Source organism: Myotis davidii, unplaced genomic scaffold (assembly GCF_000327345.1).
Source record: "Myotis davidii unplaced genomic scaffold, ASM32734v1 scaffold147, whole genome shotgun sequence".
NCBI lineage: Eukaryota > Metazoa > Chordata > Mammalia > Chiroptera > Vespertilionidae > Myotis > Myotis davidii.
The window spans coordinates 5,097,165-5,124,196 of NW_006383010.1; the positions used below are offsets into that span (position 1 = coordinate 5,097,165).

General features: G+C 38.5%; 1 protein-coding gene across 1 annotated transcript in view; it reads left to right on the forward strand.

The window, feature by feature from the left end:
• RNF217 (ring finger protein 217) overlaps window positions 1-16,266 on the forward strand; it is a 36,648-nt gene extending 20,382 nt beyond the window's left edge. Inside the window, exons 3-5 of the mRNA XM_006778439.2 lie at window positions 10,206-10,407; window positions 13,957-14,028; window positions 15,399-16,266. Coding sequence (XP_006778502.1) covers window positions 10,206-10,407; window positions 13,957-14,028; window positions 15,399-15,472 — 348 coding nt within the window. The 3' untranslated portion in view covers window positions 15,473-16,266. The remainder of the gene's footprint in view (window positions 1-10,205; window positions 10,408-13,956; window positions 14,029-15,398) is intronic.
• Window positions 16,267-27,032: the final 10,766 nt, after the last annotated feature.

Sequence of the window (27,032 nt, forward strand, 5' to 3'; positions counted from 1 at the left end):
ATGGCAATTGTAATGAAATATGGCAAGCACAATTTATACATAACCATGACATGCAACCCCAAATGGGCAGATATTGCAAACAATTTACAACGCTGGCAAAAAAGTTGAAAATAGACCTGACTTGGTAGCCAGAGTTTTTAATATTAAGCTGAATGCTCTTTTAAATGATATCTGTAAATTCCATTTATTTGGCAAAGTAATAGCGAAAATTTATGTCATTGAATTTCAGAAATGCGGACTGCCTCACGCTCACATATTATTGATATTAGATAGTGAGTCCAAACTATGTTCCTCTGATTAATTCCCTTTCAATGTGCACGAATTTCTTGCACTGGGCTACTAGTATTTATAATAATACTGCCTGACATATACTGGTAGTTGCTACATGTCAGTCTCCATTGTACTTTTATACTTATGTATCCCTTCAAATCCTTAATCCTGAGATACTAAGTTCCAGCGTGCCATCTAGATTTTAATTTTTCAGTACCTTTTGGTAAAACTCTTAAGATTTTTCACAGTAATGTAGTATCTAAGTTATATTTGTTGTCTCATTTAATTCTCAAAAGAAAGTTGTGAGGAAAGGGTAACTGCCCATTTCAAGATATAGAAACATGCCGGAACCGGTTTGGCTCAGTGGATAGAGCGTCCGCCTGCGGAATGAAAGGTCCCAGGTTCGATTCCGCTCAAAGGCATGTACCTGGGTTGCGGGCACATCCCCAGTAGGAGATGTGCAGGAGGCAGCTGATCGATGTTTCTCTCTCATTGATGTTTCTAACTCTCTATCTCTCTCCCTTCCTCTCTGTAAAAAATCAATAAAATATATTTTTTAAAAAAAAAGATATAGAAACAGTTTCAGAGAGGTTATGTAACTGGAAAAAGCAGTCAGGGGATAGTGAATTATATTCATTCATAATTTACGGTGATTTTGGAACTAAGGAAATTTACTTGTCATGCTGTTTCCCTTTAGATATTTTATTCTCTTGAATCTGTAATAGGTTGCTTTGGGCAAGAAAGTATTTTCAGAGACAGTGATTAATTTGCCCCTGTTCACATAAAATTAGCACAAAAGCCATATCTATGTGCTCTTATATCCGAGCTATGATTGCTGAAGGACTTGGACTGTTAATGTTGGATCTTACAGTCCTGCAGTTCTCTGGTATCACACACGCCACTACAAAATCACCTTCAGAGAGGGGCCCGTGACTGCTTTCAAATAGTGCCCATTCCGAAAATAAAATAGCTTCTCCGTCAGTGCTGATTATCCGTTTTAACTCTCCAGATTGCTTGATATCATTATTTTGGGAGCAGTGTTATCACTGCTATTATTTTCTTGTACCAAAGTCTAGACCAGTGATGGAGAACCTATGACACGCGTGTCAGAGGTGACACGCGAACTCATTTTTTTTGGTTGATTTTTCTTTGATAAATGGCATTTAAATATATAAAATAAATATCAAAAATATAAGTCTTTGTTTTACTATGGTTGCAAATATCAAAAAATTTCTGTATGTGACACGGCACCAGAGTTAAGTTAGGGTTTTTCAAAATGCTGACACGCCAAGCTCAAAAGGTTCGCATCACTGGTCTAGACCTTAGTTATGAGAAAAGTCTGATTATTTGATGGCAAATACTTTCTAGGATCTAAACTGTATTGCATCCAATGCCCCATCTTTATCACAAATAATTTTAATATTTGTTCACTCTCCTGAGATTGAATTTATAATGGGATATCTCATTCATCTTGGGGAATCCAGGGAGAGGGGGATTGTTAAGGATTATTGGACGGATTTGGGCCTGATGGATGGTATCCAAGGGTGGGGCTGTTGCAATCAGAGGTACAAGGGCACAGAGCCAGGAAACGTGTGCTGTGAACAAAGAGCCACAAGTATTTTGTGGTTCTCTTAGCGTAAGGTTCACAGAAGGAAGTGGTGAAAGGTGGGGCTATAGAAACAAACAGAAGCCTGGGCTTTGCATGCAATATTAAGAAACTTATACTTCATCCTCCAGATGGAAAGTTGTAAGGAGGGGAATGGTGATATCAGATAGGCATTTTCATGTTGGTTGTTGTTGATTATATGAAGGTAGTTGTGGACATGTAGGAGGAAATGATGACAGTATGAGCTAAGCTAGTGGTCAAACAGCTGGAGAAGAGGAGAAGGAGTAGATAAGTATCTTAGGCCTACCTTGATGATTAGTTGGATGTGGGAAGTAAAAAGAGTGTACCTACCAGATATCTAGCTTGGGTGTCTAGGTGGGTGGTGATACCATAACCTGAGATAAAATGTGGAGATGGACCTAGTTTTATTTTGTTATTGTTGGACCAGGGGGCCACGGGATGATGGTGAATTTTCTTTTTCTTATTTGACGTTGAAATGGCTTTAAGGCATATAGGTATATATTACCAACTAGCAGGTGCTTCATGAGTCTGCAGCTCAGGAGTCAAGTGCCCAGGGGAAATTAAGAAATCATATCTGGTTGAAGGAAGTTGAAACCATTTGGGTATTGAAGAGATGGCCTAAAGAGTATGTGCAAAGTGGTGAGCCCTGGGGGGAATTAGGGATAGGTGAAGAAATAGGAACCTCAGGGAGCTATGAGGAGCACCTGGAATAAGAGTGGCATTGAAGCAAGAGTATATAAAAGGCAGAAGGAGATAGTGGTCAAGTGATTAAATGGCACTGAGAGATACAATTACATAAGAATCTAAAAATTGGATTTGGTGGTTAGAAGGTCATGGATCATACTCATTGGTGTTTTTTTTTTTTAAGATGTTATTGAGAACATGCTATGTGACAGGACCTGAGCAAGTCTCTGTAATAAAACAGTAAACAAGATGAACATGATCTGAGTCCTTTTAGATCTCATCAGCTGGGGGAGTGTAGGGTTTGGATGGAAGGATACAGATGAAGAGTTCTAAGATGTAGAGTAAGAAATGCGACGGCAGGGCTAGTACAGGTTGCTTCTCATTTCATGGATGCAGTGTCATGAATATTCTGTGCTGGGGATGCTCTCCCTACCTCCGAGTCCTCTTAACTGGTGAACTCCTACTTGACCTTTATTTCTCAGATCAAATGTCCCTTCCCTAGAGAAGCCTCTTCTGACCCTTAGGCCACATCAAGCGCCTCCTATCAAGTACTCTCTCCACAACTTGTTCTTTTCCTGCATAGCATTGTCATAGCTTATGAGTATATATTTATTTGTACAATTGAGTGATGTCTTTCTACACTGTAGACTATAAGCTCTTCCAGGGCAGGACCATATCAGATTTTATCAATGGACAAATAGATAATTGTCGAATGCATGAATGACTGACTGTTTCCTGGAGAAAAGATAGTGGATCTGGATGTATCAGTAACACGGGATTGTAGCCAACTGAGGAGATGAGTAAGAAAAGCCGTGAGCCCTAGCCAGTTTGGCTCAGTGGATAGAGCGCCAGCCTGCGGACTCAAGGATCCTGGGTTTCATTCTGGTCAAGGACACATACCTTGGTTGCAGGTTCCCCAGCCCTGATCGGATGGGTGCAGGAGGCAGTCAATCAATGTATCTCTCTCACATCGATGTTTCTCTCTGTCTCTCGTTCTCCCTTCCTCTCTCTGTAAAAATTAATGGAAAAATATCCTCGAGTGAGGATTAACAAAAAAAGAAAAAGAAAAGCAGAATATAGAGTATTCTTTTAAGAAGCTGGATAAAAATGGAAGAGTGAGGGTAATTATTGGCTAGAAGTTCATGTGGAATTAAAGGAAGGATTTATTAGGATGTGGCAATACCTGGACTTTGGCAGGCTAAGCAGGGTACAGTTGCAGGGGGGAAGGGGTCAAAGTGAATATAAAGGAGGGGAAAACTGGCATCTGAATATTTCTGAGAACATGAGGCATAAGCTCCAGGGAAGAAGGAAGAAAATTAGGGGCTAATTTATCCTGGAGAATAAGAATTGGACAGTACTCTAGACTCTTCTTCAAAAATTTCTGTCATAAATCCTAATACTTAGCTTGAGATGTATATGAAATTTCCTGTAACAAAGAAAACAAGTACATTGAAGCACAAGTACATTGAGGAGGGCAGCTACTATAAATATGTTGTTGTTTTGAAAAGCAAAAATCAAAATACTTTTGGTACATTGTTTTAAAAACAATCTGTTATTACCTAGGAAACAGTAAGCATATTTCCAATTACGTACCTCTTTTTCAGGGATCATCTGGACCTATTACGCCCAAACACGATTGCCTTGCCATTCCCTTTCGGCCACAGCACTACCTAATGCCATTTTAGGTTACCAGACAATAATGAGAATTAAATTATAGAAGCATATGTGTTTTTTATGAACAATCTCTTATTTACAGATGGTGCTATGTATTAGGAATTTCTGAGCATAGGCTCAGAAATGATCCGTTTTGTTATTTCTGTCTACTACGTTGTGAACTTAATAGCAAAAACTCTTATTAAAGAAATACCGGGCATATTCCAAACATTCGTCTCATGACTTGAAGTGTAAAGAGGTATTTCACAACATTTAGTATTTAAATATCCAACTCCTTTAAGTATCAGCCAGCCTTGTTTGTTATAGATGGAGAAAAGCCCTGTGAGTAATATCAAACCAAGTGACGTTTGTGGTTTATGAGTTGTCAGTTCAGTCTAATAGACTAGGAATATCTGGTCTGACCTACTCTCTTTCTGTCTCTTAAGTAAAAACAAAAATTTTGATTCTAAATTATAGCCACTGGGTGATGTATTTCTATTTTTTTAGCCAAGCTAAATCAATGTTTTGAAATGATCATGAAACAGCTTCATTGATAAAGAAAATAATTTACGTAAATGTAATTTAAGCCTACATTTTAAGGCTCTGTGTTTTAAAAATAAAGATGGCATTGTCAAAGTGTGCTCTTGAATGAAATATATAGAGAACTCATTTAGCATATGAAAGATACTGTCCCCTGGGTGTTAGGAAACCAAAATTACAACTTGCTTAACAAATACGCAAAGTAATACCCCCTGTTGCACAGTAACTTCCATTGTATCAATTTGTTTTTCTGTTAGTATTAAGTTATAAAACACTAGAGGCCTGGTGCATGAAATTCGTGCACGGGGGGTTGGGTTCCCTCAGCCCAGCCTGCCCCTCTCACAGTCCAGGAGCCCTCAGTGGATGTCCTGATGGTCACAGTCTGGCAGCAGAGGCTCGGAGCTGGCGTCCTGTGTGTTCGTGTGTGTGTGTGTGTGTATGTGTATGTGTCTGCTAGGGGCCTGCCCCAAGCCGCATTGAAGGCTCAGAGCAGGCGCGCTGTGTGTGTGTGTGTGTGTGTGTGTGTGTATGTGTATGTGTCTGCTAGGGGCCGGCCCCAAGCCGCATTGAAGGCTCAGCGCAGGCGCGCTGTGTGTGTGTGTGTGTGTGTGTGTGTGTCGGCTGGGGGCCTGTCCCCAGCCACACTGTGTGGGCTTGGAGCAGGCGCCCCTCTGTGTTGATCTCTCAGGCTCCTGGCCTCCACTGTGTGTTTTCCTCTCCCTTGAGCTGTGGCCAGGGTGGGGTGCTGCCTGCAGGCTGCGCTTTCCTGCTCATGGATCACTGCAGAGACCGGGGGCAGGCCCTGCTGGGTGCTGCCTGTGGGGAACTTTCCTGCTCTGGGATCGCTATGGGGTCCCAGCTAGGGGCGGGGCTTAGGCGGCGGGTCTTAGGCGGCACATGGGGGGTCCTGGCTGGGGGTGGGGCTTAGGCAACAGGGGCTTAGGCAGCACACGGGGTCCCAGTTGGGGCAGGGCTTAGGTGACCGATCACGCCGCCTAAGCCCGGCCGCCCAGGGCCGAACACGGGGCCGGATGGCATCTGGTGCTGGCCAGCCCTGCCTGCAGTATGCAAATTAGCCTCCATCTTTGATGACAGTTAATTTGCATATGGCACTGATTAGCCAATGGGAAGCATAGTGAAGGTATGGTCAATTACCCTTTTTGTCTTTTATTAGATAGGATTTACATATAATCAAAATATATTCACAGTAGTATTAAAGAAAGTACTATGTATTTAACAGTTGGTAAATTAATGAAATTATTTTCTCATGATTAAATCATTGCTTTATGTGTATGAAGTGGTCAAATTAATCTATAGAACCATATAATCCTGCAGTGTACAAGGTTACTGTAGAGTATTGTCAGAGCTTGGAATTTTATCGCCTCCTGTCCAGAAATATTGGACCAACAATATTTTAGTTGCCTGCTGTGCTCAGAATATTATTCTAGAAATAAGGAAAGACTGTTCAGAGAGACTATAAATTGCTGTCTTTGTGATTTAAGTGAAAAAGTAAATTTGCCTCATAAAGATTTCAGAAGTCAATGAGACAATATTACACACAGATAAAATGTGACAATGAAAATTGTAGGTGAAATTTTGAGGAAAATGAACTATTGGTGACAAGTTGAACTTACTAGAACAACCTTCCTGTCAGAAAAAGTTTTGATGCTGTTTTAAAGGAGAAATGAGTTGGTCCCCCCAAAAAGCTAAGACACGCAGGAAGACTCAGATTTGCCTTATGCAGGAGACTGGAAACATAGTCTGACTAATGCAAAGGTTATGCTGTCATTTAACTAAGATGATTGACTTCTGATTTTATCTTTAAGTTTATAATAAGAGGCTATTTAGCATGATAAAGACACAGACATGAATCAAAACCCTTTCACTATTCACTCTAACAGCTTACTTTTCTGAGCCCTGGTTATGAGTAAGAATGCCAGTCTCATGGTACGGTTATGAGGCTTAAAGGTGCTAATCTGTTCACAATGCTTGGCACATGATGTGCTCTAAACAAATATTAGTCCTTTTCTCTTTGCTGGTCAAATGCAACACGACGCTTGGTGATCAGGAAAAGTTAAGCTTTATTGTCTCCATTTCAAGGTCAAATACAGCCCACAATGAAAAAGTTGGGTGTATGACGAAGTCGTCTTTATTTTGGCTGCCCAGCAGTTCTCTTTAACATGCTCAGGTGGTTTAAGAAGGATCAGAAGTGGTGCCAAGGTCCAGCAGGACCTTTGGCCTACATTCTTCCTGTACCACCCGCTGTGCTAGGGGATTTGGGCACAGGAATCATTCTTCAGAATCGTTCCCAGAAACAGGCACGACAGAGGAATGCTGGGCTGGGGTGGGTTTACCTGGAAGCAAAAGAGCTTGAGCTTCAGAAACCCTCCCCTGCCAAGTCCCTCCTTCGGCATGTACCCCATTTGTGTTTGTAATTTACATTCTTCTCCTTAAAGAGGGCCCTCAAATCAGATCGCCTTCTGGCCCCATAAAGCCTACACCTGTCAGGTAAAAGAAAAGAAGTCGATACAATTTTTTTTGTAATGTATTTATATTGATTTCAGAAAAGAAGGGAGTGGGGGAGAGAGATAGAAACATCAGTGATGAGAGGGAATCATTGATTGGCTGCCTCCTGCACGCCCCCTGTAGGGGATTGAGCCTGCACCCGGGCATGTGCCCTTGGCCAGAATAGAACCCAAGACCCTTCAGTCCACAGACCGACGCTTTATCCGCTGAGCCAAACCGGCCAGGGCGCGATACAATTTTAAAAGGATGGATTGGCCAATAGCAGAAAAAGTAAGTTTTGCCTCCATGGACCAAATCATGAGTTGTTAGTAACCTCTGACCACAGATGCTCATTTGCCCTTAACCGCAAGCTAGCCCTTCCCTGCCTAGGAAGGCGTCCTCTAGTTCAGCGTCTGCCCAAGAATTACCCATGTCAAGAAGTGAGGAAGGGGCCCACCTGGCAAACAGGAGGTGTGCTGTTATATTGCCCATGTTATTCACATTTTTCGGTGCATAAAGGGGAATCAATAGTATATCGTTCTGACTCAGGATGTGACAAACAATGGGTTAAGCACTGTACATGCATTATCACATGTTAAGTAATATTGAAACTGAGGCTTGGGAGAGGTCAAGTAACTTTTTTCGGTCATTGATCTAAGAGAGGAAGGGAGAGGGAGTGAGAGAGAGAAACATCAATGATGAGAATCATTGATTGGCTGCCTCCTGCACACTCCCTATTGGGGCTTGAGCCCACAACCCTGGCATATACCCTGATCCAGAATCGAACTGTGACCTTCACTTCATAGGTCGACGCTCAACTACTGAGCCACGCTGGCCGGGCTCAAGTAGCTTTTTTATACAGCTAGTGGAGCCAGAATTTTAACAGAGGGCTTCTTAAAATCAAAACCCAGGCTCTTTCAACCTCCCTATGTGGCCAACGGTTACCTGCTGAGAATCAGCCAATAGGAGAGAATGGACATTTGACCTACAATCCACCTAATGATTTTGAATACCTAACATCCTGTCAGAAACTTAGTGCCCTTTTCTTCCTTGGTTCCTTCACTGATCTTATATTAAGTGCCTGTAATGTGCTGCCCTGTGCTTAGTTATTATTTCTTCAAAATTGTCACTGCCCCCTAGAAGCTTTCCAGATGCGTAGGTAGACAGATAGGTAGATAAATAGGCAGGCAGGCAGGCAGATAGATAGATCGATAGATAGATAGATAGATAGATAGATAGATAGATAGATAGATAGATATAGATACTCAAGAAACTTTCACCATTACTATGATTAATATCTTTGGTTATTTTAAAAGCAGCCTCAGAAATCCTTTTAAAATTCATATTGTTTCTTTAAATCAAAGTTTAAAATTTCAGTTATTTAATCACTAACCTGAAAACACTGCATGTGATTTGGAATTAGCAACTTCAAAAATTTTATTTTCAAAATTTGTAAAACAGAGTTGGGTTTGAAATGGATAATTTTTATTATCTGTCAACCTTTTAATTACTCCTTTTACATTAAAGATCTCTTATTCCTGGGTGACTTTATCCATAATCATTGTCCATTTTTGAAAAACATAATTGTAACTGCTACAGAAGCTTAGGGAACTAGATTGTGTATTGAGGAAGGAGAACATTATTTTAAATGAAATATGTAAAGTCATGGACTGTGGCCAAGGCTTAACTAAAATGAGTCAAGCAACCACTGAGGGTTTGGCTCACATGATTAAATTGTGACGTTCTCGGTTGCATTAAAATATTCATTGAACACTAGTCCCAAAACAAAGTCATGGGTAGAAACTGTCAATAGTCAAAATGGTATTGGAGACATTTTAAATACATTTCCTAAGTAAAGAACTTTAGACATAATGATTACAAAATATATATATGATAAGAATAAGTGAGCTATAGTTTGAATGTAGTAAGTGCCTACTCTGTAGTGAAATGGGAAGACTGCTTTTAGTTGGCCCAGTTTCAATCACATGAGAGTTGGACAGTATTACCAAACCTTTTTAATGAAATACTAAGTTCTCTTTATGAATGCTCACCGGAGAAACTAATTGTGCACATCCTGGAATGAAAGATGGCTCCAATTTATGAGTGTCCCTGAGGATTCTGTCAAGTATCCAATTATATCTCAAAGAGTAAAATCTTGATTATAACATGGCCTCAGGGCTGAAGCAGTGACTAGCACGTTGGGTATACGGTGGACTATTCAAGAATAAAAGCCTTGCTGTTTTCCACGCGGGAGGGGATGCCGGGGGGGGTGGGATAAAAGCCTTGTTGCATTAAGGGTGAAGTTGTGTTTCGTGTAACTTGACTGCAACAATTGAGGAAAGTGCTTAGTTGCACAAATAGAATTCTGCAAACAGTTCTATAAACGTATTTGCAAATGATATTACGATTGGAAACTAAAATGGTATTGTGAATACACTTCTAGCTCCTATCATTTTCTTCCACACAAAGAGCTTTCTGCTTCTTGATGTGTATTCAGAAAAAGTTTTACATAAATCGGGCTTTTAAGGAATACTCTTTATCTCTTCTTATCCCCCCAGTTGCCTTGTTGAACACAGCTTACACAACATCCACTTTCCCAGCATTTTAAAATGCCTCCTGACCATTGAGTTGGGTGTATGTCTAGAAAGACATGTGAGCTTTCTTTGAGATGTGTTAGTTTAAACATTAGTCATAACCAGCCAGCAGCGTGAGTACCTGAAATGTTACTGAGCTTTGCACACATGAAGTGTTTGACACAAAGACGATCCTGGAGAACATGATTACAAGCAAATTCAAAGGCTCAGGACTGCTATGTACGAAAGGTTTATATAGTGGCAAAACTTGTGTTGTTCCGTAACATTTGCCAGATTTACCTGCTGAAAGTTTTAATCGCCTTTCCTTCCCTTTCCCTCTTTTGCGGACACAGATCCACATCCAGAGAACTGAAGGGTGTGATCACATGACCTGTTCACAATGTAACACTAATTTTTGTTATCGATGTGGGGAGAGATACCGCCAGCTCCGTTTCTTTGGAGACCACACATCAAACCTCAGTATATTTGGATGCAAATATCGCTACCTCCCAGAGAGACCTCATCTAAGGAGATTCGTGCGAGGGTCGGTCTGTGGTAAGTACTGGACATGACCTTGAGGCATCGTCCCTAGGGAAGTGAGCAGTGATAGCAGAACTCAGAATGGAATAGCCACGAGAATGCTAACCACTGCCAGCTATCCTAGTGGGGCCTTTACCCCAAAACAGGGGGGAGATATTCTCTCTCCCTTTGAGTTTATAATTAAAAACTTAAGTTTGTTGGCAGGACTGTCTTACATGAGCCACCAGATTTTGTTCAAAATAAAAATTACTAATTTCTCTGCAGAAATGTAAAATTAATTTTTAAATTTCTGTAACCTATTGTAAGGCGCCTATTGAGAGAAATGTCACATTTATTTTTATATTGACAATACCTAGCAGTGAATCTTATACCTACCCTCTCTTTGTTCATAGAGAATATGCTATACAATAAAAAACAACCATATGTTTCACAGCCCTTAATGGAGTGCCATTGTATCCATATGGTTGATAAGTCACTGTATATCTTTTCTATTGTATTAATAGCTAACAGTTAATGTACTGAGTAGCAAATGCCCTCAGAGCATACAGTTTTTCCTCCATCTTAATCTTCAACAACACACAATGTCATACACAGATATGCAAACATAGACACAGGTTTTTGCTCCACCTTTATGTGGGCAATTCTTCAGACCTCATAGTTGTTTCAATAGCACTGACTCCCCTGGAATGCACCCACTGTGGGATTTCTTCCTCTCTTTTCATCACAAAGAACGCCATTATGTCTTCCTGTGGTAGTTTCCCATGTATATGCAACACTTGTTAACATCTTCCACGTTGCCCATTTTCTACCTCCTTTTGCCTAGTTCCTTCATGAAGCTGTTTTAGAGCTCTCTTTCGCTCTCCATCACTGCTATGTAAACCACTCCCCTCTCCAGTATCATATGATGGTTAATCAGACCCAAGCTGGTGCTGATGATACATTCCTAGCAAGTAAAAGAGAACATATATTTTAGGATTCACTTTAATTTATGGAGACCAGTTGCCATCATTTTCTAAAATCTTGTATAACCTCTATAAAAGGTCCTCACTGAAACTCAAACATAATTTACCATAGCCAGCATAATTCAATATAGTCAACATTGATTTTAATCATTTTCTTATAATGACTTGATTTGCTTATAATGGTATATGATATAATTATATAACCAATATTTACTTATTAGTTATAATAGACTTGGGAGGGATACTCAGGGAATCTAACCCCTATATATAATAGTAATGCCATGAGAAAACTAATTGCAAAGTAAGTTTTGAGCTGTAACCTATTTGTAAGTCTATGCATACAGAGAACAACCTACAAACACAAAATCTTACATTTTCTGCATTGTTCTTTTCTTTCCTACCTCAGTGCCGTTTCGTGGCACGATAGTTCTTTTCCTTCCATTCACTAGAATCCTCTTCTCAGAGCATACAAGAGTCGAGTTATGTACCAGCCTGTAGAATGCACAGCTCATAGAATTTGTCGGCAGGGAAATCTTTTCTCTGTTCCTTTTCTGTTTTTATTTAAAGATGTTATGGTCAGCTTTCTGTAAATGGTTTTCTTTTGGGCCTAATTTCTGTTCTGAGTGTGCGTGTGTGCGCATGTGTCGGAACAAACCTGCAATGTAGGAGGAGCTGGCCCTAGGATAAGCTCTCCTTCCCACACAGATCTTCCACCTCCAGCACAGCTGCCTCTAACTCCTGTGGACTACACTCTCCGTGGAGAGGTTCCCACTTCTCCCATCTGCACACAAGGCAGGAAAAGGGGTTACTCTGTCAAAGGGGTTACCTTTGCTGCCACATAAGAAGGAAGAAGGATTGACCCTAAGGAAGTCCTCCCGCCCGCTGTCCTTATGTGATGTAACCCAGTTTGCTCCCTTGGTTTGGGACCACCGCCTCCAGATGTCCTTGAGCAGAGGCACAGAGGGGCTGCTCTTCTCTCACACCTGGAGTGTGGGAACCATGGTCTACATTGTGTATGGCCACATGAATGAACATACTGAGCTACATGCACAGAAGAGAAACAGAGTCTTTTAAAACATGCAGGCCAAGCCCAGCCAGTATGGCTCAGTGGTTGAGTGTTGACCCACGCACCAAGAGGTCCTCGTTCGATTCCAGGTCAGGGCACATGCCCAGATTGCATGCTCAATCCCCAGTAGTGGGTGTGCAGAAAGCAGCTGATCGATGTTTCTCTGTATTCAATGTTTCTCTCTCTCTCTCCTCCCTTCTCCCTCTCCCTTCCTCTCTTTCTAAAAATAAATAAAAACATAATAAATAAAATATGCAAACCAATATAGTCTAACCAGTTTAGCATAGTTTTAAGAATGTACAAAATGTCATTGTTCAATGAGATTTAATATTACTTAATTGGATTCTGTCGTTGGTGAAAACTATAAGTAAAACCCAGGGTGTCAGTTGTGTCAATTGAATGGCACTCTTTCACAATTACATGTTAAACACTGCATTTTTTCTATCTGTCTGGTCATGATTCCAAATGGTTCCAAAGACCACTTCTTAAGAATAAAAATACTGACATTTTTTCTGGCTTCATTATGTTTCTATTATTTTTATGTAATTGGATATTCCAAATTACTGTCCTTCATTTGTAGAATAATGTTGCTGCTTTATTTTTAAACAGCTCAGTGATTCTACTGCCGAGTCCCTCCATTCCTTCCTCCTCTCTTCGTGTGTCTGTGCTCTGCATCTACACTGCTGTGTCACATGCCTTAGGATGAAGATTATTAAGATTATGACATAACAAGATATTAACTATTAGGCTTTTGTGTGTGTGCTAGTGCCTTTCAAAGTTAGTGGGATTCTGATTGTGAACTCTGCTATGTTTGCATATACCTGGTGTTTATTATAATCAGTGCTCAATTGTTTATTTAGGGGAAAAAAAGGCTGATTGATGCCTTTGGGCATCCTTATCAACGTTTAGACATAGCACTTACTATAGAGTGTTTCCTTTTATAATTTGTTAAGATGATTTACTCGAATAACTTCCAATATATTGTATGTTTATTGGTAGTTTTCTCTAAAATAGTACTGCAATATCCTTTTATAGTTGTTTATTAGGTGTTCATATTGGTTTCTTTGGACCCGGAAGAAAATAAATCACTTTTCCAGAGGAGGGCTTGGGCAGAAGTCCTCTACAGCACCTACTAGCTTTCCATTCTGTGAGCTAATTATATTTTTGAGACACAACTTAGATTGTGTCACTCCATAATATTTTTAGAATCTTGAAAATTGAACATGGAAGAGACCTAAAGGAAAAGTCCTGGGAGAATAAAGTGAGCCAGTAGCTTGGTAGTTTCTTTGCTTATAAAGGATAAATGATTTATGAGATGGTTGACTAATGTGCCCAGGACTGCAGTGAAGTTACTAAACCTACATCTGTATATAATTGTTCTACACCTGATACATTTCCTTGGAGAAACACTGCCTTCATTATCATTAGACTTCCTTTAAAATATAATATACACTGTGGTATTAACAAACATAGCTGAAATGTTTGTTGGGTAACTTTGCTCTAAGACTCTAAATGGTTTTGCCTTTTGTTTTCCAGCTGGAAAATTATTTGTTGCACCTCTAATCCTGGTCCTGGGATTAGCACTAGGGGCCATAGCAGTTGTAATTGGTAAGAAACACTTAACATATCCGAGATTAGAATTCTCTGAGTGCCATAGAGAATGAGTGCAAATGTAATAATGTGAGTCTGTTATTAAGTGGACATGATGTCTGTTTGTTCCATGCTTACTTTAGATAGGCAATTGATTTACAGATTCAGAGGCTCGTATTTCATATAGGATGTATTTGTGTGGCACTTGTTCAGTCTGTGGACACCTTGTACCATGTATCTTTTGAAGCATCATTAACCCCCTTTGAATAACGACATTGATACAACTAGTATTTTAATGAAAGAGTCCAGTGGCCTAGAACCCAGATTTTTTAAATTCTGAGTTCCGGTTGGATCATCAAAGAAAAGAGGCTCTGGTACACCCTCGGCTGTTTGGTTTGTTCTAGTGAAAGAGTGCCCTGAGTGATAAGAACATATACCCAACATATACTTGAGCCCTGACCAATAGAAAATGTATCAGCGATTTGTATAGTGTTATGCACAGAGATATATTAAAATATGTTTTTTAAAGCAGTGGTTTCTGAGACTCTAGCTTTAAAACCACCTGGAGAGGAAGGCCGGTTTAAGCACAGGTTGCAGATCCCTCTCCACCGTTTGTGATTCAGTGCCCGGGCAGCGCCCATGGGTTTCTAGTTCCAAAACTTTCTCAGGTGATGCTGCTGCTGCTGGACCAGAGACCACACGTTCAGAGTCATCGCTTCAGAGAACATTAAGTTAAATGCTATCGGTAAAGGCACCTCTGATGATGGTTTCAAATGGTGGATGGAATTGTTTTCTAAATAAAATAACTTTTCATATGTAAAGTTCTATTTAGCAAGGAATTTGCACATATAGGACAGATTGAATTATAAAGTAACTGACATTTGTTACAGTGAGCCAATCTTTACGTAGTAGATACTATTGTTATCTGCATTTTACAGTTGAGGAAATTCAGGCTTCCTGGGCCAATCATAAGTGGTAGAGCTGGGAATGAAACCTGACATTTGGCTCCACAGTCCATGCTGTTCAGTAACACATTATTCTGTCTGAAGTATGAACATCATAGTATGCAAATGGTATAACTAGAGCTAATAAATAAGGCTTAAACCTAAGGTTTGATATTTTGAGAGAAAACATTGTTCCATTTTTAAACTGGTATCACTAGAGATTGTGAAAGAGGGGAGAGACCTAAAGAAAATGAATAAAGAGTGAAATCTTGTACAAGTAAATACATTTTGTGCCATAGGTATCTCTCCTCTTTGCATTTTCACATATTGCTAAATTATGATGATTCGTAAATCATTTTCAAAATGGAAAATTTTCAACTATGTAAACCGAAATGCCTCTCCTTCTCATGAGCTTACAGTGTTTTGTTTTGTTTTAACCCCTAGGTTTATTTGTATTTCCTATCTATTGCCTTTGTAAAAAACAGAGAAAACGATCACGGACAGGTATGCACTGGTGAAGTACACGTCACTTCATCTAACTAAGCTGGTCCGGGTAAGAGCTGTCCAGAATGGCACACCCGTCTTAAGAGTTGCGTCTTGGAACACAGCGAGAGGACCCACCTGCCATCTCGTGTCTCCGTGGTTCTCTGCAGGTCACGATGCCTCTAGCTCCGTTGCACTCCCCACATGGTATCCCGGCCTTTCCTGATATTGATTGCTGCTTTTACAGAATGGTCACTTTCATATACTATAAGCACCTATGTCATAATTCTGATCTTCTTAATGGGTCTTGGAAGAAATAATTTTAAGTAAGAACCAGTTATCCTCAGCACTGTCTGAGCATGCCTCTCCCGAGAGTTGCTTGGACTGTCTTTGTACCTGAACCCTCCTTCAGCTCATCTGTGAGACTTGGTGTGAACAGCCGAAGTCCCACGTGTACCAACAATCAAGGCCACCTTTCAGCAGATGAAGGCTCACCATATGCCCCTGGTTTCATCTGTGGCCCAAACAGTGTAATTCCTTCCTCCTTCAGATGCTGTAATTGTCTAAAAAAATCTCAGTGCCCAAAGGGAACGAATGAAACAAAATTAATGAAAAGAATCATGAGTTACTGAAGTGTATACATGTAGGGGTATGAATGTGTGTGTATAAAGATTTGTATTAAAACTCGGCCCAATGGCCTTGTACTGGTCAACTTTCATGCCTCTACACTATTTTCCCACATTTTCATAGATATCTTTAAAGATGATGGTTCCTTTGTGAGCATAATTTGAGAATGTACTGAATTAAAGTCAATTTAGACAACAGGCTATTTCGATTGTTGACCCTTTCTATTTCTCTTTGACACACACACACACACACACACACACACACAGAAATGTGTGCCTTGTCACCCAAGGATTATCACTTTATAAACTGACAAAACTGACTGATTTTAGGAAATTCTTAAGACCTGAACATTCAGTCTTTCAGATTTCTTATATTTTGGCTTACATGTTTCACTATATGAATAAATGTTTTAGGCAGAATTAGTCAATTTAAATAACAGGTTTGCTGTGGAAAACACTGCTTAATCCTTTAAACAGATGCCTATTCTGCTAATTTTTTAAACAATTTGTAATTATCACAGATAATTTTGCTTTAGGTCAAGGTGTGGCATTATTGACTCCATCCTCTTCTTTCTTTTTTTCTCTCTCTCTTTTTAATTTGTTCCCAAGTTTTACTAGTTTTGAAGGATTTTTTCTTATGTTTACTCTTCCTATGCAGAATAATGTGTTGGTATGTTCTCATGGAGGGGTAATTTAAAAAAAAATTGTGTTTATGGGTTTATCTAAAATATAAACTGCTTTTGGAGAAGGAAACCAAAAAAAAAAAAAAATGAAGGAATCATTTTCAGGAAGTTTTACCAAGCTGAAGAGGACAAGTAACTAAATTATGTTATTCCTTTGTTTTCATCACAAAAGTTCATCAGCAGAAAGGAAGTAAAGACCCCTACGAAGACTAGTTTTCACTTGTTTCCAAATGCTTAAAATTAGTTATCTGCATAGGCATAGCATTAATTTCACAGCAACCTTGTGTGAGTTGAAATAGACGATGTGAAAAAACATGCATTAACATGGATAGTGTGTCTTGTTGAACTCCAAGGTATAAGAATATTTATGATTTTTATTTTATCTAAAAGTCCATGGTATTGAAGTTTCTGAATGACACTCAGAATAGCTATACTATAGCTTCTTGACTAGACTATTTCCAGGTAGAGGAGGGTGTGCCGTATGGTTCTGGAATGTCATACTACTAAAGCATAACATGATACCAGAAAAAGCAATGTGCTATATAGTTTCACAAAATCATCTTTCCATTCATTCATTATCCATCCATTCGACAAATATTTATTGAGTGCTTATTCTACATGCTCTAGTATTAAAACTGAGAGAATGAGAATTTCAATCTTAAATCCATGTAATTCTTTCCTAAAGTGCTTAATTTGTCTCTTCCAGACTTAGGTGTTAGTTTGACAATACGTGAATATAATAATTCTAAATCTAGTGGATATGGTTATGTGATATCTATGTATGTATATATACTATTTCCATAGAAACATGTATATATATTATCCATATATTTATGTAGGATATATATGTATACATATATAATATCTCCATAGATGCATATGAATACATATGCCACATACATATCTATACCAACTCGCTAAATTATATACTCTCTGGTCTTAGATAATCTATTTTCTTAGGTGTTGTGTCTGTTGCCTTTGGCCTACTCAGGGATTTTTATTTCTTTGAATAACTATTCTTTGGGAGATATTTTTATATTATTTGGAAACGTTCCAATTTTCCAATTACAAAGTGGTATTTGTTACCAGTGAAAGCTGTTTCATCAGTGCTTCAGCAAGCATGTACTGTGTTGCATAGGATTGTCCTTTTTCTATAGCATGGATTTTTTTTTTAAATGTGTGTTTTTCCTCTTTAAAAGTTGTTATAGATGGGGCCTTTTCTTGTTGGTGACTTAAAGTAATTGTTTGTGATTTTTTTTAACTAAGTGGCATTAAGATCTTAGAAAGAGAGAAGGAATTAAAAAGGATTATATGTCAGTGCCAACATTGAAGTTAAAACAAGAGTAATAACTTTTGGAATGAATTCTAAAAACTACTTTGGAGAAAGAGGCGTACACATAATGTATCTTTCTATCCAAAGCTTGTCATTTTTATATGTTTTTATTGTAAATTTAATATATACTTTTTTTGAAAAAAATCAAATCATACAGAATTATAACATACAAATTTCTCTACTTAACCCACTCCTTATTTTCTAGGGGTAGACACTATTAGTAATTTGGTATGTGTCCTTCCAGACACTTTCTACAGATATACAAACAATTGTCCGTGTGAGTGTGTGTCTGTGTGTATATTAGTTTTATACAGCCAGAATATTAGCATTCTTACTGTCCTGTGACTATTTTCCATTTTATTATATATTGGTAGATACCTTTCCATAAGGGTTTAAATAGAGTTACCTCATTCTTTTGTAAATTACTACATATCCCACTGTGGTGGTATGCTTTAATTTATTTAATTAGTCTCCTGTCAATATCAAGATCACTTTTTACTTCTCTAATACAAAGCATCAGTGAGGGCCCTTTATATAAATTGTTGTCAATTTGTGTTAACATCTACATAAGTTTTTAAATTTGGTTCTGATAACATTGGTAATAAAATGTTAATGCATTTTCTGTGAATGAGATCATAGAGATTGTATATTTGAGATCTTTTTCTTGGAGAAAAAACAATTATATAGAAGTGCATAATTTTAAAAGAAAAGCATCTTTTGCAGGATAGTTTTACTCCTGCTTAATTAGCCAAATAAATATCTTGCCAAGACATATAAAAGAAAGTTAATGTTACTCTAATAAAAATAAAATTTAATGAGATGCCTATAAGATATCCAAGGCAGGTACATTGATATTTGATAGCCTAGTTTTAAGACTTGAGGGATTTAAATGAAATAAACAAACCGATCACATTTGTCCCATTTTTTGGTAAACACTATCCATGTCCATGCATGTTGCTGCACAAAGGAACTTAATTATGCCATTGTGAAAAGTAAGAAGCAATATCTTGGCAATTATGAATGGCCACCATTATCTATAGAAAAATAAATTAGATGGTATGCAGGTTTGGTGGTTTGTTTGGGACATTTATAACTTGTGGAATAATGTGAAACATTCCTTTTACAGTGAAGCTTAGCAGTTCCCTAAGAACCTCTGCATGTGGACTTACCCAGAGGGCTCAACCCTTTGGTACAAGCAACATGGTGTTGCCACCACCCTGATTTTCTGATAGGTGCTATTGTATCCTGAAGGTGGCTCAGACAGGAAAGCAATCAAAGGTAATTAAACACCACTCGGGTTACAACCTGATATCTCTAATCGAACTTTCCAGACTGCAGTATCAGGATTCAGTGGTGCCTGTCTGGAGATTCCTTGTCCAGCCACACCCACCATCTCTTGAGTCCCTAAAGCCTCATTAGGCCTTTATCTTTCAGTCCTACCACCCAAATATATGGCCCATAGCTCCCCTAAAATACCCTCAAACCACTGTCATCCCTTCTAGTCCTTGGTGATCCCCCCACGCCCACCTCATTTATCTCTACTCTGATGCTCTAGCTCCTGTTCACTAAAAGACAAGAGGAGAGGCAGGAGGGGGTGGAAACACACTCTGGCATGTGCAGAGCATCAGCATTCCTTCCCGACCTGTGTCAAATTAGAGTATATCTGCCACGACCTCCATCCAGTTTCCCTTACACAAATGCGGTTGTTTTTAGAATTGGACTTTCGTGCTGCCTGTTAAATTCATGATTACTTTTTTTAAAAGTTAGTGGCCTAAATAATACTACTTGGTATACTTCATTAAGGACTTCAAAATTTAAAATCAAATTAGGCCAAAAGCCATTTTTAATTTTATAAATAAACTGCACATATGCCTTAATGTGCGTCTCCCTATTGGATTATATGCCTGTCCTGTCATATTTGTGGCTGAGATCTATCCCAGCTACGGAAAGTAATTTTTCCTGTGGTTAGCTTTATTGTTTTGTGTTAATATCATAAATATAGCTTTAAAAGTCATTCATGCACTTTAAACAGTTGTGCCATTTAAGTAATGTGACAGAATGAAAGAAACTGGTAACATTTACTTGATGGAGGCGGTAGAATAACAGTGTTAGCAATTAGTGTCAGTTCTTTAAATTTGGGGAGCAATCTGAAGCTGAAAATTTAAAACAAGTAAAATATACCTGAAAAAAACTGTAGCTGAGTTTCTGAAATTACACAATCCCGAAAATTGGTCTCAGGAGCGCAAATATAACAAATAATTAATAAATGCTACCTAATAACCTTGTTGGGATGTTTGTTAAAAATATCAAGTTAATTTCTCCTGCAAGTTTTAACTGCATTTTCGTATTTCATGAAATCTATAAAAGAAAGTCCACTGACGAGATATAAATGGAAACTATCACCAATCGCTAGTTTGAGGGTATTTTTGTTTTCCAAACCTTCATAACTTAAGTATGACATTTTCCTCCTCCTGTGGAAAATCAGTTCCAAACTCCCATGTTTAATATGTATAACGACAAATATTACTTCAATAAAACGGAAATAGACTGATAGAATCATTAAGATACGGGCTGAACAAAAGCAGAGGCCCCAAAGGTTGGGAGTATTTAATACTGTGAAATGTCTCTTGGGTGCAAACCAATGATGCAGACCTTTAAAAGAGAAAGGCAGCGGAACTCTTTGTAACTGTGGCTTTAAGGATAGAACTGATACTCATTCCGTACTAACGGTGTGTGGCTCTTCCATTGTATGCCACTATGGTGAGGCTGGAGGTGTAGTAGCCATTATCCAAGAGGCAGAGAGGCACAGACCTGTGGCTGTCCGTTTGGAGCGTTGGCTGGAGCCTCCACATACCGCACACGTAGTGCCAATGTTAGAAGCATGTAATTATGCTTATGACACACTACAAATGACATGAAGGCCAATACATTATTATTTAAAATATATAAAAGATTGCCACTGCTTCCCACACCCCACCCCCACACCCCACCCCCAGTTCCTTTTAGCTTATAAAAGACATTTCATTAGGTGTATTTAACTCTATATCACCTAGGTTATATTACCATTGAAACTATTTTTTTTCTGGCCTCTCCCACATTTCAGTTACTCTGTTCACCATTAATGTTAAATGATGTTCTTCCCTACGTGTGAAGTGATGCTCTCACACTTCCAACATCGAGTTCCCCTTTTCTTTTTTAGATTTCCTGGTTGTCTTGCTTTTTCCCTCTGCAGCTCCCTTCCCATCTTTGCCAAATGTGGGATAAATTCTATCTCACCGGTAACTCCTCTGACACTAAGGAAATGAAATGCAATCACTGAAAGGACTTCATAATTTGGCAGTAGTAATGAGCATAACTTACTTTGGCTTATTTTATCTGTAAATTAAAATAGACCAGAAATACCTGGGACAGAGTTGGAGAACCCTGCCCAGCCCTCTGACAAGAAATAAAATGAATGAGATGTCAGTTGGATCATGGAGCCTAAAATATTCTACAACCAAGCCTCAGAAATTGCTTCATGAATACTGCAAGGTTAATATTGTGTTTGCATATTAGTGGAACAGAAAGTGCGTGTAGGCATTCATCCAGCCTGACAACGACTCATTCATGTTTCATCCAAAATGGCCAGATGTATGGTTTATGGTCTTTGTGTTAGCAAAAAAGTCCTACAGCTTGGATTTGGGGCTGCGTTTATATAGTATAGCATTTGTATATAAGACTCACGATGGGTTTATAATTAGAATTTTTGGTAATCTACAGTAGATCACAGTAACTGATATTAGCCCTATTCATGAGAAACGATTTGTCATTTGCAAATGTTCACCTTTTTCATTGGTATGATTTTGATGCAAGCCACACTCAATATATATTTAATAACGGTTTAGTACACAATGTGGGAAAGTTCAAGGGAGAGTCACAGGTATTAAAGGGCCCCAGAAATTGCAAAATAGTGCATTTCACAGGTTCTGCCTCACAGTTGCCAAGCTGTGCTGTCTTTACCAGCTTCCCACAAAGCTGTTAGGTGTTCACCTCATGTCCCAGTTGGGGAAACAGTCTCAATAATCCCGTAAATTCTTAAAAATAACTTTTTAAAATGAACATATACCCCCTGTGTCAAAATATACGTTCACTGTTCCTTTCAAGTAATACTACCTAATATTTGATATAAATATTATGCTTTATGTTCCTTTATAAAGAAGATTCTAAATAAAGTATATGATTTTTTAAATTAGCTGATTACAAACCCTTTTTCTAAGGCTCGTTTTTTAAAAAGTTCCATATGGCCATAGTTTACTTTTGATATTTGATCCTTTTCATTATAATTAAAATTCTATAGATGGTATTGAAAAAAAGTAACGAATCTTATAATTCATACGATACCTAGAATGGTAATGGATACATAACTGTATAGATATAGATATATAAATCCATTTACCTTGACAAAGACAATTTGTTACAGATTTTTCATATAAAAATTAATTGACAATCTTGTTGCTTATGAAAGCAATTATTCAGTAGTAGATTTTGAGGTCACAGAAACATTTTTATGTAGAAGGAATACAAAAACAGTAGCATTAAATTGCTTCTATGTTAGTACATTATTTATTAAGTTGCCACAACAATTAGTTTTATTTCTATTTTAAACTAAATTGATTATAAGACTCATGAAACAAATATATTTATATGTGTATATACCTACTGCAAAACTGTGGGACAATTAAATTATTCACATTCTCTTTTTTCACAAAGAGTGTAAATTGCTAAAGAGAAAATTGTTTGGATGTTTAATATATTGCTGTATACTCAGAAATTGCAGTTCTAAGGAATAATTGTCATATCATTTGAATTATCATAGTATATCCCATTTTAATTAAATTTCCATGAATAATAGCAAATGAGAAGATTTTTTTAATTGTAAGATGAATGACTTTCATAAGTAGTTTGTACCAGATTTTGTCTGTCATCTCATTATATGTTACATATTTTTCATTTTGTGTAAAATTAGTGGTCATTTTCCAAATAATGTCATATTTTTATGTTTAAAATTAGCCTAACTGAAAAGAGATTTTATTTACTCTTTTTAAATGATATTGGAAAATATTTTATTTTATTACTAACTTTTTTTTTACATTTCATTAGTCAAACTATTAACTTAGGTATTCATAAAACTATGTGGAGGTGCCGAAACCAGTTTGGCTCAGTGGATAGAGCGTCGGCTTGCGGACTGAAAGGTCCCAGGTTCGATTCCGGTCAAGGGCATGTACCTGGGTTGCGGGCACATCCCCAGTAGGAGATGTGCAGGAGGCAGCTGATTGATGTTTCTCTCTCATCGATGTTTCTAACTTTCTGTCTCTCTCCCTTCCTCTCTGTAAAAAATTAATAAAATATTTTAAAAAAAAACTATGTGGAGGAAACCATTATGAATGTATTTTAACAAAGAGGCAGGTAGAAATAAATTTTTAAAATGTATCATGTAAAAATCCCTAAAAGAAAATTAGAAAGGAAAAAACAAATGCTGTTGAGATGAAAATGTTGGAAAATAAGGAGTATTTAAGACCTTAATCAACTTCTTAATGCCAAATGATTATTTTGTGCTGTTGGTTTCATGAATTGTGCTTTTAACATATAATTTCCCCCATTTTTGTGTTTATACATTTATTACTGAAAAGAAAGGAAGAAGTTGGTGAATAAAAGCTATGGAAACTGGTTTTATTACCATTTTCCAATAGCACTAATGTATAGTTCCCTATAACCTTTCCTACGGTGCTTTGTGTGATGAGAGTGTATAACATTTATATATGTTATTGGTGCCTTATTTTTTTCACTTGACTTTGTTTCATATCTAAAGAGCCATATATTTTTTGTGAATGTTCCCTGGTCCCTCTATTTAAAGGCCTTGATGAGACAATGAACTTTTATGGGTATAAATAGGCTGCATTTGCTATCTTAATCCACTGTGTTATCTCTAGAACAGTGTGTTAGCCAATGTATTTTTCTTAAATTCATTCTTCATTTTTAACCAAGAGTATAAAAAAAATATTAAACACCATAAATTGAAATCATTATAATTGAAACATTTTTAAACCAAAAAAAAAGAATGATGATTATTAATGTTTAAAACAGGAATTGGAATGGTTACCTATAGCTCCTATTAGGACAAAGTTACTTGGCAAAAAGCATTATAAATAAAAGTGAGTATATGGTACTTCAGGAATTCGACCAGTTCTCTACAACTTGTCTTTGGCAACATGTTATCCGTTATTTACTTCCACACAGATGCTTAAAAAACATGGTGTTCACTATTACATGCAGTTATTCATTCACAGTGGGCTCAATGGACATCAAGACATTGTGTACAATATATTATTTTGCTCTTCTCGGTCTTGCCTTTTGTGTTAGCTCTATATAGAAAGCTAGTTTTGTTGTATTCTTCATGTACCATAGTATATAATTCAACTTTTCATGATGAATGTATGATGAAAATTAAAATAAATCATGTGCTTAGAAAAGACACAGGCTGTATGTGCAAATATGTGTTAAATATTTGACAGAAAAATAATCTTCCTGCCAACAGATATGTCCTGCTGGACAGGACTTGGAAATTAACTTTTTTTTTAAGCAGTGAAATTTTTAAATCTCTTACCTCAAGGATGGTCGATGAATATGTATTGGTTTACTGCTCCTTCTTAGTAAATGCATTCTCACTTGCTGCTGGCAGCAAAAGCACCCAATGTCAGCTCACACAAATTTTAGGGGCAAGTCTTTCAAAATGGATACCGTGTGATATTTTGGAGACTAATTTTGGACACTTAAATATCCCTATTGTCTTTTGTGGGGGGGAGGTGGGGCCTTTCTATTTTATTGTTTTTGTTGGTTGATTTAGAATGGAAGGGTAATCTTAATGATGACATCTGATCTCATGGAAGGCTATAAGGACACTCACTCTACTGGGATGAAAACTGTCATGGGAATCAACTATTTTGAATGTCACTGTCTGAGCTGTGGTATGGATTCTTGTGGGGTGCTGTGTACTCCCATGATGTGTGCAGCAGCATCTAGTAATGCCTAATAAAAGTTTTTAAGAGAGCAGAATCTTGTCTTTTTTCCAATAGATTTGGAATTTAAATAACTTAAAAGGTACAATTTGACAGTACCAAACTATAGGCCTTGAGGACATTTTGAGGTCTCTTGCAGTGTCCCTCTGTCTGGTCTCATGAGAAAGTAGCCAGAGGATTGCTCCACCCTAGAGCTCAGGAACTGAAACATAACAGGTCAAGGTGTGACCTTTATCCTGCAGACTTCCTGCCGTGGGATCATTATTCAGGCCCTGGCTACTGGCTTCTGCTACCAGGGTTGTTGGTTATCCAAAGGGAAAGGCTAGGTCTCTGTTGAGAGAGAGAGAAAAACATGATTTCCAGAACAAGGATTGAAGCGAAATAAAGTCATAAGTACCCTCGATTTTAATATCTTCAGTCATTGGATTTAAAGCCCCTCTCATCCAGTATGACCTTGTTATGGGTAAAATTGTGTTCATCCAAAATGCATATGTTAAAGTCCTAACCCCCAGAAACTTTGCATGTGACTATTTGGAGATAGGGTCTTTAAAGAGGTAATGAAGGTAAAATGAGGTTATGTTGGTGGGTCCTAAACCAATATATTAAAAAAAAAATGGAGCCCTGGCCGGTGGACATTTGGTTGGAGTGTCATCCTGTACACCAAAATTTTTGCGGGTTCAATACCCGGTTAGGGTGTTACTGTTGTAACTAGCAAGTTATTAAAATTAATAATAGGAAGGAAGCAAAGGGGAGGCCAGATATTATAAGCATGGTCCGATGGGCAGCTTCACCAGGAAGCTGCAACTTCACACTCCCCAGGAAACCACCAGTCCATTCCCTGCAAATCACTGAGGGGAAAGGAGAAGATGGGCACATGGCAGTGAGGTCAGCATCACATAGGGAAGGTGCTTACCTGTCAGTCTAACCTGGGAACAAAGATCAAGAGGGTGGACCCCAGTGCAAGCCTGAAACCATTTGGAAATACATAATCCACAGGCAAAGGAATCCTCTCTTTTTCCTCTTGCTTGGCTCCTGCTTCCTTGCACTTGCTTGGTCTGTGGATTTCCTCTAGCCCACCATGAGCTCCTAGAAGCTGTATGGCCCATGGCCATGCAAAACCTACACACAGTGGACTGCAGGTGGGAACACAGCTACCTTAGCCTGATGCTGGACTTGACTGTGCTTTGATCTGGAGCAGAAACTCTGGGCACTGACTTTAATCCTAGCTCTGCTGAGGACAAAATGTGACTTCTTTCATGGCAGGATGTGGCCCTGAGAGGATCTCCCGTCATGTTACCTCATCACTAAAGCTTTCCACAACACCTCCTCCTCCCATGGGGCCTCAAATTCTTGTTCCTGTGGCACCCCCAAGAAGCCCACTTCCATCAGTAGCAGGTGAGGACACAGAGCACACCCCCCCACCAATAACAAGGGCACATACCTAGGTTGTGGGTTCTATCTCTGGTCAGGGAGCATTCGGAGGCAACCATCTTTCCCATCACATAGGTGTTTCTCTCTCTCCCTCTCTCTCTAAACATAGCCTCAGGTGAGCATTAAAACAAAGATTGGAGCAGCATGATGCCATCCTGTTGCCTCTCCTCCTCTCTCCCTCCTCCTTCTTCTTTCTCTCTCTCTCTCTCTCTCTCTCTCTCTCTCTCTCTCTCTCTCTCTCTCTCTCTCTCTCAACCTGGGACCCTTCAGTCCGCAGGCAGATGCTCTATACACTCAGCCAAACCATTCACGGCTCTTCTCTCTTTTTTTCCCCCCCTTGAAGAAGGAAACTGGAAAGTCAGAGGGGTTCGAATCTGCACCAAAAGGAGGAATAAAGAACTCTACTTGGACACAGAGCAGTCCAAGTAAGACCTCAGAGGCTAGAAATAGTGTACAGACTGGGGACT